This window comes from Oculina patagonica, chromosome 13 (genome assembly GCF_052425735.1).
Source record: "Oculina patagonica isolate OP01 chromosome 13, crgOcupat, whole genome shotgun sequence".
NCBI lineage: Eukaryota > Metazoa > Cnidaria > Anthozoa > Scleractinia > Oculinidae > Oculina > Oculina patagonica.
The window spans coordinates 17668358-17680402 of NC_135770.1; the positions used below are offsets into that span (position 1 = coordinate 17668358).

The 12045-nt window shown below is 32.9% G+C and overlaps 1 protein-coding gene and 1 pseudogene across 2 annotated transcripts; one reads left to right on the top strand and one right to left on the bottom strand.

Moving 5' to 3' along the window:
- The first annotated feature begins 3763 nt into the window (after positions 1-3763).
- On the top strand, positions 3764-6209 carry LOC144635869 (uncharacterized; annotated as a pseudogene). Its single transcript, XR_013567431.1, has 2 exons — positions 3764-4128; positions 4720-6209. The product of XR_013567431.1 is annotated as an uncharacterized LOC144635869 (transcript).
- On the bottom strand, positions 6094-7990 carry LOC144635870 (uncharacterized). The gene is made up of 2 exons (XM_078494987.1): positions 7745-7990; positions 6094-7512 (listed from the first exon to the last, which is right to left on the bottom strand). Exons 1-2 carry the CDS (start codon positions 7916-7918, stop codon positions 6433-6435), a joined length of 1254 nt encoding a protein of 417 aa, XP_078351113.1. The 5' UTR covers positions 7919-7990; the 3' UTR covers positions 6094-6432.
- Between the last annotated feature and the right edge of the window lie 4055 nt (positions 7991-12045).

Sequence of the window (12045 nt, forward strand, 5' to 3'; positions counted from 1 at the left end):
TTACGCATCATCCATTTAAACAGTAAACAATAAAATAATAAAATATGTTACGCATCATCCATTTGAACAGTAAACAATAACATAATAAAATATGTTACGCATCATCCATTTGAAGAGTAAACAATAACATAAAATATGTTACGCATCATACATTTGAAGAGTAAACAGTAACAAAATAAAATATGTTACGCATCATACATTTGAAGAGTAAACAATAACAAAATAAAATATGTTACGCATCATACATTTGAAGAGTAAACAATAACAAAATAAAATATGTTACGCATCATCCATTTCAAAAGTAAACAATAACATAATAAAAAAAGTTACGCATCATCCATTTAAACAGTAAACATTAACATAATAAAATATGTTACGCATCATACATTCGTAGAGTAAACAATAAAAAAATAAAATATGTTACGAATCGTACATTTGAAGAGTAAAAAAATAACATATTAAAATATGTTACGCATCATCCATTTGAACAGTAAACAATAATATAAAATATGTTACGCATCATACATTTGAAGAGTAAACGATAAAATAATAAAATATGTTACGCATCATCCATTTGAAGAGTAAACATTAAAAAAATAAAATATGTTACGGATCATACATTTGAAGAGTAAACAATAAAATAATAAAATTTGTTACGCATCATACATTTGAACAGTAAACATTAACAAAATAAAATTTGTTACAGATCATACATTTGAAGAGTAAACAATAAAATAATAAAATATGTTACGCATCATCCATTTGAAGAGTAAACATTAACATAATAAAAAAAAGTTACGCATCATCCATTTGAACAGTAAACAAAAATATAATAAAATATGTTGCGCATCATACAATTGTAGAGTAAACAATAACATAATAAAATATGTTACGCATCATCCATTTGAACAGAAAACAATAATATAATAAAATATGTTACGCATCATACATTCGTAGAGTAAACAATAACAAAATAAAATATGTTACAAATCATACATTTGAAGAGTAAACAATAACATAATAAAATATGTTACGCATCATTCATTTGAAGAGTAAACAATAACAAAATAAAATATGTTACGGATCATCCATTTGAACAGTAAACAATAAAATAATAAAATATGTTACGCATCATTCATTTGAAGAGTAAACAATAACAAAATAAAATATGTTACAGATCATACATTTGAAGAGTAAACAATAACATAATAAATATGTTACGCATCATCCATTTAAACAGTAAACAATAACATAATAAAATATGTTACGCATCATCCATTTGAAGAGTAAACAATAACTTAATAAAATATGTTACAGATCATACATTTGAAGAGTCAACATTAACATAATAAAATATGTTACGCATCATTCATCTGTATACTCAACAATAACATAATAAAATATGTTACACATCATACATATAAGGAGTAAATAATAACATTAGAAGATAAGTGACGCATCATACATCTGTATACAAAACAATAACATAATAAAATAAGTTACGCATCATACATTTGTAGTGTAAACAATAACATAAGAAGATAAGTGAGGCATAATACATCCGTAAATTAAACAATAACATAATAAAACAGGTTACGCATCATACCTTTGAAGAGAAAACAATAACATAATAAAATGTTACGCATCATACATTTGTAGAGTAAACAATCAGATAAGAAGATAAGTGACGCATCATTCATCTGTATACTAAACAATAACATAATAAAATATGTTATGCATCATACATTTGAAAAGGAAACAATAACATAATAAATTATGTTACCCATCAGACATTTGTAGAGATCAGGGATAGTAACTGGGTAAGTAGGGTAAAAAATAACAAAAGGATATTTGTAATGCATCATTCATTTGTATAGTAAACAATAACAAAAGGAGATATGTAACGCATAATACATTTGTAGAGTAAACAATAACATAAGAAGATAAGTGACGCATCATACATAGAGTAAACAATAACATAAGAAGCATAGTAATGAAATATTTTTCTTACCAGACATGTATGTCTTGCCCTAGGATGCAAAAAAGGTTTCACCAAGATGCATGTAGAACTAAATGATCAGGGTTAGTAACGCATCATCAAACACCTGGGGAGAATAACAAAATAGATCAGGGATAGTAACTGGGTAAGTGGGGTAAAAAATAACAAAAGGATATTTGTAAGGCATCGTTTATTTGTATAGTAATTAAACAATAACAAAAGCAGATATGTAACGCATCATACATTTCAAGAGTAAACAATAACATAAGATTAGTAATGAAATTTTTTACTTACCAAACGTGTAAATTATCAGGGTTAGTAACGCATCACTATACACCTGTGAAGAATAACAAAATAGATCAGCGTTAGTAACTGGGTTAGTGGGGTAAAAAATAACAAAAGCGTATTTGTAATGCATCATTCATTTGTATAGTAAACAATAACAAAAAAAGATATGTAACGTATAATACATTTGTACAGTAAACAATAACAAAAGGATATTTGAAACGCATCATTCCTTCGTGTAGTAAACAATAACAAAAAAAGAAATGTAACGCATCATACATTTGTAGAGTAAACAATAACATAACAAGATAAGTGACGCATCATACATCTGTAGAGTAAACAATAACATAAGAAGATATGTAACACATCAGACATTTGTGGAGTAAACAATAACATAAGAAACATAGTAATGAAATATTTTTCTTACCAGACGTTTATGTCTTGCCCTAGGATGCTAAATAGGTCTCGGCAAGATGCATGTGCAACTAAATAATCAGGGTTAGTAACGCATCACCATACACCTGTCAAAAATAACAATCCAAAATCAGGGTTAGTAACTGGGTTAGTGGGGTAAAAAATAACAAAAGGATATTTGTAATGCATCATTCATTTGTATAGTAAACGATAACAAAAAAGATATGTAACGCATTATACATTTGTAGAGTAAACAATAACATAAGAAGATATGTAAGGCATCAGACATTTGTAGAGTAAACAATATCATAACATTAGTAACGAAATATTTTACTTACCAGACGTGTATGTCTTGCCCTAGGATGCAAAAAAGGTTTCACCAAGATGCATGTAGAACTAAATGATCAGGGTTAGTAACGCATCATCAAACACCTGGGGAGAATAACAAAATAGATCAGGGATAGTAACTGGGTAAGTGGGATAAAAAACAACAAAAGGATTTTTGTAAGGCATCGTTTATTTGTATAGTAATTAAACAATAACAAAAGCAGATATGTAACGCGTCATGCATTTGCAGGGTAAATAAAAACATAAGATTAGTAATCAAATTTTTTACTTACCAAACATGTAAATGATCAGGGTTAGTAACACATCACCATACACCTGTGAAGAATAACAAAATAGATCAGGGTTAGTAACTGGGTTAGTGGGGTAAAAAATAACAAAAGGATATTTGTAATGCATCATTCATTTGTATAGTAAACAATGACAAAAGGAGATATGCAACGCATCATACATTTGTACAGTAAGCAATAACAAAAGGATATTTGAAACGCATCATTCCTTCGTATAGTAAACAATAACAAAAAAACATATGTAACGCATCATACATTTGTACAGTAAACAATAACATAAGATATACAAGCCATCATACATTTGTAGAGTTAACAATAACATAAGAAGATAAGTGACGCATCATACATTTGTAGAATAAACAATAACATAAGAAGATATGTAAGGCATCAGACATTTGTGGAGTAAACAATAACATAAGAAGATAGAGTACTAAAGTGTGACGTCACGCTTCCATGACAACGAAATTTTCTGTTCTAAACAAAGCGTGGGTTTCAGATTTGCTACCAGAAGACGATTCATTAATTGCTTCTAATGAGAAATTTCTTGCAAACTGATCGGACAAAGACCCGAGGTGAAAGTTCGTGACAGTTCACTGCTTCGTTCCGGGTTGTGATTTTAAAGCAGATAAGGAATTAAGATTCAGCAGATAAAGAATCGAGGTGAAAGATCGTGATGGTTTACTGCTTTGCGCCGGGTTGTGATCATCATTCAGAATCGCATACTTGCAAATTCTTCGGGTTTCCAAATAAAATCAAGAAAAAGGAAGAGTATCACCGCTGGATTCGATTGATAAGGTGAGATTTATTTATAGTTTTGCGAATGTTTGGTGTTATCAATTTGTGCTTTCACTACGTTTGCGGTTGTCGGCATTACTGCTTTCGATCAGAGCCAGTTCTTCAAACGATTTGTTTCTCTCGGAGACTGCGGTAGTATCTTAAATAACATTTTTACATTATTTCTGGAGGAAAGGAAAAAAGTCAAGCTGATATATTTTTAGAAACGTCAAAACAAAAAGTTGGCCTACGATCATATAATCATGATCAGGAACGCCGATTCTGAAAAGCTAGGCTCAAACAAAATTACTAGAATTCTGTAGTCCGCTTAACTTGGATACTGTATATTCTATAGTTTACTTGATGGGGTATTTCGATAGAAGGAAATGGATTTAGTAGGATTATACTTTGTTTTGGTTCCCGTTTTAAACCGTGATAACACGCAGCTTATTATTTTGCGTCATATTTGCTGATTTGACGATGGATTCACACTCAATAACTTTTGCTTAAAAATGTCTGTCATGAAAACTTCGAATTGATGTCTCAAAGGTTAATTTATATTTTCACTCAGTAAAGTTTTCTGTACTTAATGAGTTAATTTGTATATAACAGGAGAAAAGACAGGGAACCAGGAGATCACTCCCGAATATGCAGTTGTCACTTTAGAGATGGGAACAAGGATGCCGGCCCAGAAATTTACACACGTAATGCTGACAAGCTGTTTCCATCCGAAGGATTACCTCCAAAGAAAAAGAAAAACAGAGCTCTACACAGAGCACTGCATCGTGTAGTGTACAAGACATGGTGCAGGCGCTTCAGGCCAAAGAAGAGGAGGCATGTTCTTCACAAGAAAAACCTCCTGCAAGCCAAATTATTCTTGAAGCCGAACTTGATGTTGCAAAGAGGGAACTTAAGCAGCAAGGGGAAGCTGCTCATTATCAAAGAACACATTATTCTGCAGGAACTCTTTCCGCAGATGTTATTCGTATGGAAACTGGACTACCAACAAAAGAGGTTTTCCAGATTGTGGTAAATTATGCCTCCAGATTTAAGGACTCCTTGTCATACTATGCAGGTTGGAGGGTAGAGTCAATTCTGTTTGAGGATCAAATCTTAATCACCCTCATGAAATTGAGACAAAACTATACAAATCTCCACATGGCTCAATTATTCTCTTGTAGTGTTGCTACAATTTCCAATGTAGTAACAACTTTCATTCATGTTTTACACAATATATTATATGCTGATTTGATGACAACTATCCCTTCAAGGGAAAAAAATAAATTATGCTCTCCCTCTTCCTTTTCACTTTTCACTAGCTGTAGAATAATTATTGACTGCACAGACATCGAAATTGCGACACCTAGCCTCATGAGTCAACAGAATGTAACTTATTCCAGTTACAGGGGTATGAACTCTTTCAAAGTTATTGTCGGGGTGGCACCCAATGCAGTCATCACTTATGTAAGCAACCTATACCCAGGATCAATATCTGACAAGGAAATTGTCAAACAGTCTGGTCTATTGAACCATATGGATAGTGGGGACTTGATCCTTGCAGATAAGGGTTTTTTAATTCAAGACATTGTCCCAAAGGGCGTTTCTGTAAACATTCCTCCCTTTTTACAAAATGGAAAATTCACAGAAAGTGAGGTTAAGGCCACTAAAAATATAGCAAAATGTAGAATTCATGTTGAAAGGGCTAATGCACGGCTGAAGGATTTTAAGATACTTTCTTTTGTGCCTCCTTACTTGAGATGTTATGCTGACATAGTATTTCAACTGTGTGCTGCCCTTGTTAACCTTCAATTCCCATTAATAAAGGAAGGATGTGAAAGTGCCGAATTTGAGTGAGGATATACATTCAATGGACTTATTGTGATAATAGAGGTGTAGTATTAACCCTTGGTGCTTTTGTTGTTTTACCTCAAGTTAGAATTTAACATGTAAAATTAGCCCATCTATTTGATACATACATTGCAGATGTGGAATTATAAACCTGTATTTACATTCTAAGGGTACAGTTTTGTGTTGTTATAAGTTAACATCAACATACAGTGTAATAATAGGCACTTTGTCTTATTTATAAGCATAAACATAGGTAAGCCAGTCATATAGACAACTAGGTCGAGTTTTAAATGTTTTAGGAAACTCAACATTTTGCAGTAAGTAATTTAAGTAAAACTAGTAAGTTGTATTTTTATTACTAAACATGAATGATTGCTGTAGTTGTCATGGTTTCAAAATTAAAAATCAAATTGCCTGATTATATTTGGCATTGGAAAATATTCTTACAACTGGTGTAGCTGTTTTAAATCTTACAAACTACAGTTCTCCTTCAATAATTTTGGGGAAAATGTGTTTGAAATAAAACTCCCTGAGCCTGGTAAGGTTTTCTTCCCATGATGGATCCTTCTTGATTTCAATAATTACAAACCAGTAATTTGTCCAAACAACAAAATAACAATTATTTCTTTTGGCTAAGTACATTTGCCCCTGCGCTTGGTGCCAATACACATGATCACGTTTGAGTGAGTATGATCCATCCTCTTTCCTCTCAAGACAGAAGGTGCTGCTTTTCAAAGCTTCTTCAATACTCTCATTTCTGAATGTGTAGGAACATTTTGCCTCAAAAACGTGATCCTCACCGACCAAACCATCAGGGGAAGCACCAAGGACACCCGTCCCATCTAGCCACACCCCTGTTTCATTAACCTTAAGACCAGTCGCGCTAGTGAATGCTTTGATTGCTTCTGCCTCATTTGTTATCCCCCAAGCCACCGCTTTCACACGTGAGATGTCATATTCTCCCAATAGCCGTTTTATTAGGGATGGCGTAACCCTCTTGGCTTTAATTACAGAGCCAAAATTGCTGGCAGTCAAACGTCCTTTCCTCACCAAGTGCCAGCTGGGATTGTTTCTCTGACCAATAGTTAACTTGCTGATTTGTTGAACAATTTCTTCTTCGACCTTTAATTTTTGTCTGATAAACTCAAGTTGCTCATCAGCAGTAGACAGGGTAAGAAATTCTTCTGAAAAAATAAGCTCTTCTATTGTTGGGACAGGTAGATCCCTCTGTGGTTTAATTGGTTCCGGGCTTAAAATCCAGGAGAGCCCAGTGAACCTTCCATAAGCACGTAGCTCAGTATACAGCGCTTCTCGATCTTCTTTGTTCGGTTGTCGAGTTAGTGCTGTATACCCCGGCTTTGTGGGAGGAAACATTTCCGCAATAGATGTATGCGAAATATCAGGTGCATTCCGTTTTTTCCATGAGCACTCGACATCTGTCCGACTCAAATTATAAATGCCGTAGATGAATAGAGTTGCCGCATGGCTACATTTAAAAGCTCCCCTTGGACACTCACATTCGCTCGACTTAATGTCATTTGTTTCATCAAGGTATATCTACAACAAATAATAAATTAAGTTTAATACTAGTTTATAACTTGCGTGGCTGTACGCTTAAGTCACTCGAGAAGGTTCTCGTATCAAAGTTTTACCGAAATTAAATGAATAAGGATTATTATTTCATAATTGTGCGCCGTGTTCAATAAAGCACTGTCTCCATGAAAGTATGAAAGTAAAAAGGCTTGCAAAAATTACGATGACTGTTACAGCTCCCTGTTGCTACACTTACCGTAACATTGTACAATTTTTTCCTCATACTAGCGTGAACCTGTCCCTTCAAAACACTTTGACTGTAACTAAAGCTTTCCACATGGTTGGACTTGAAATGATTTTCGCCCCTTGATACAGATTTTTTCTCGTTTTCAAAGAAAGACAGCAGAGAAGAAATCGTCAACACCGCCATTTTGTTTCAAGTCAGTTTGTTTAGAACAGAAAATTTGGTTGCCATAGAAGCGTGACGTAACCGCTTTAGTACTCTATTAGTAACGAAATAATTAACTTACCAGACGTGTATGTCTTGCCCTAGGATGCTAAATAGGTCGTGGCAAGATGCATGTAGAACTAAATGATCAGGGTTAGTAACGCATCATCAAACACCTGGAGAGAATAACAAAATAGATCAGGGATAGTAACTGGGTAAGTGGGGTAAAAAATAACAAAAGGATATTTGTAAGGCACCATTCATTTGTATAGTAATTCAACAATAACAAAAGCAGAAATGTAACGCATCATACATTTGCAGAGTAACACAATAACATAAGATTAGTAATGAAATGTTTTACTTACCAGACGTGTAAATGATCAGGGTTAGTAACGCATCACCATACACCTGTGAAGAATAACAATCCAAGATCAGGGTTAGTAACTGGGTTAGTAGGGTAAAAAATAACAAAAGGACATTTGTAATGCATTATTCATTTGTATAGTAAACAATAACAAAAGGAGATGTGTAACGCATCATACATTTGTATAATAAACAATAACAAAAGGATATTTGAAACGCATCATTCCTTTGTACAGTAAACAATAACAAAAAAAGATATGTAATGCATCATACATTTGTAGAGTAAACTATAACATAAGAAGATTAGTAACGAAATATTTTACTTACCAGACGTGTATGTTTTGTCCTTCGATGCTAAACAGGTCTCGGCAAGATGCATGTAGAACTAAATGATCAGGGTTAGTAACGCATCATCAAACACCTGGGGGGAATAACAAAATAGATCAGGGATAGTAACTGGGTAAGTGGGGTAAAAAATAACAAAAGGATTTTTGTAATGCCTCATTTATTTGTATAGTAAACAATAACAAAAGGAGATGTAACGCATCATACATTTGTACAGTAAACAAGAACAAAAGGATATTTGAAACGCATCATTCCTTCGTATAGTAAACAATAACCAAAAAAGATATGTAACGCATTATACATTTGTAGTGTAAACTATAACATAAGAAGATTAGTAACGAAATATTTTACTTACCAGACGTGTATGTTTTGTCTTTCCATGCTAAAGAGGTCTCCTCAAGATGCATGTAATACTGAACGATCAGGGTTAGTAACGCATCACCATACACCTGTGAAGAATAACAATCCGAGATCAGGGTTAGTAACTGGGTAAGTAGGGTAAAAAATAACAAAAGGATATTTGTAATGCACCATTCATTTGTATAGTAAACAATAACAAAAGGAGATATGTAACACCTCATACATTTGTACAGTAAACAATAACAAAAGTATATTTGAAACGCATCATTCCTTCGTATAGTAAACAATAACAAAAAAAGATATGTAACGCATTATACATTTGTAGAGTAAACAATAATATAAGATATGTAAGGCATCATACATTTGTAGAGTAAACAATAACAAAAGATATACAAGGCATCATCATTTCTAGACAAACAATAACATAAGAAGATAAGTGATGCATCATACATCTGTATACTTAACAATAAAATAATAAAAGATGTTACCCATCATACATTTGTATAGTAAACAACAACATAAGAAGATATGTAAAGCATCATACATTTGTAGAGTAAACAATAACATAAGAAGATAAGTGACGCATCATACATTTGTAGAGTAAACAATAACATAAGAAGATATGTAAGGCATCAGACATTTGTGGAGTAAACAATATCATAACATTAGTAACGAAATATTTTACTTACCAGACGTGTATGTCTTGCCCTAGGATGCTAAATAGGTCTCGGCAAGATGCATGTAGAACTAAATGATCAGGGTTAGTAACACATCATCAAACACCTGGGGAGAATAACAACATAGATCAGGGATAGTAACTGGGTAAGTAGGGTAAAAAATAACAAAAGGATATTTGTAATGCCTCATTTATTTGTATAGTAAACAATAACAAAAGGAGATATGTAACGCATCATACATTTGTATAATAAACAATAACAAAAGGATATTTGAAATGCATCATTCCTTCGTATAGTAAACAATAACCAAAAAAGATATGTAACGCATTATACATTTGTAGAGTAAACAATAACATAAGATATACAAGGCATCATCATTTCTAGACAAACAATAACATAAGATAAGTGATGCATCATACATCTGTATACTTAACAATAAAATAATAAAAGATGTTATGCAGCATACATTTGTAGAGTAAACAATAACATAAGAAGATAAGTGACGCATCATACATCTGCATACTTAACAATAAAATAATAAAAGATGTTACGCATCATACATTTGTAGAGTAAACAACAACATAAGAAGATATGTAACGCATCATACATTTGTAGAGTAAACAATAGCATAAGAAGATAAGTGACGCATCATACATTTGTAGAGTAAACAATAACATAAGATATGTAAGGCATCAGACATTTGTGGAGTAAACAATATCATAACATTAGTAATGAAATATTTTACTTACAAGACGTGTATGTCTTGCCCTAAGATGCTAAATAGGTCTCGGCAAGATTCATGTAGAACTAAATGATCAGGGTTAGTAACGCATCATCAAACACCTGGAAAGAATAACAAAATAGATCAGGGATAGTAACTGGGTAAGTGAGGTAAAAAATAACAAAAGGATATTTGTAATGCATCATTCATTTGTATAGTAAACAATAACAATCGGAGATATGTAATGCATCATACATTTGTATAATAAACAATAACAAAAGGATATTTGAAACGCATCATTCCTTTGTACAGTAAACAATAACAAAAAAAGATATGTAACGCATCATAATTTGTAGAGTAAACTATAACATAAGAAGATTAGTAACGAAATATTTTACTTACCAGACGTGTATGTCTTGCCCTAAGATGCTAAATAGGTCTCGGCAAGATGCATGTCGAACTAAATGATCAGGGTTTGTAACGCATCATCAAACACCTGGGGAGAATAACAACATAGATCAGGGATAGTAACTGGGTAAGTGGGGTAAAAAATAACAAAAGGATATTTGTAAGGCATCATTCATTTGTATAGTAATAAAACAATAACAACAGATAAGTGACAGATATGTAACCCATCATACATTTGATGAGCAAACAATAACATAAGATTAGTACAGAATTTTTTTACTTACCAGACGTGTAAATGATCAGGGTTAGTAACGCATCACCATACACCTGTGAAGAATAACAATCCGAGATCAGGGTTAGTAACTGGGTTAGTAGGGTAAAAAATAACAAAAGGATATTTGTAATGCATTATTCATTTGTATAGTAAACAATAACAAAAGGAGATATGTAACACATCATACATTTGTACAGTAAACAAAAACAAAAGGATATTTGAAACGCATCATTCCTTTGTACAGTAAACAATAACAAAAAAAGATATGTAACGCATCATACATTTGTAGAGTAAACTATAACATAAGAAGATAAGTAACGAAATATTTTACTTACCAGACGTGTATGTTTTGTCCTTCGATGCTAAACAGGTCTCAGCAAGATGCATGTAGAACTAAATGATCAGGGTTAGTAACGCATCATCAAACACCTGGGGAGAATAACAAAATAGATCAGGGATAGTAACTGGATTAGTAGGGTAAACAATAACAAAAGGATATTTGTAATGCATTATTCATTTGTATAGTAAACAATAACAAAAGGAGATATGTAACACATCATACATTTGTACAGTAAACAAAAACAAAAGGATATTTGAAACGCATCATTCCTTTGTACAGTAAACAATAACAAAAAAAGAGGACTGGAACGAGTCAAGATGGACGGCAGCGTCTTTTTTGAGTAGGCTGCCTGAACTCTCCGCTTTTCAACTAAATGGAGGAAAAACTAAGTGAATGCGAAGAAACACCGCGTTATATCGGAGGGAAGCGAGGTGAAAGACCTAGCAGCAGCAGCTCACCCGAAATACCGCCAAATAAATCCGCAAAAACCTCCGAGTACTTGATGGCCGAACAGAACGATCTGGCAGGTATCTGGAGTGCGCTTAACAAAATTCAAAGAAATACGGACGAGCTTCTCAAAGAAAATCGAGCACTCCGCGACCTATACAATGAGCTACAAAG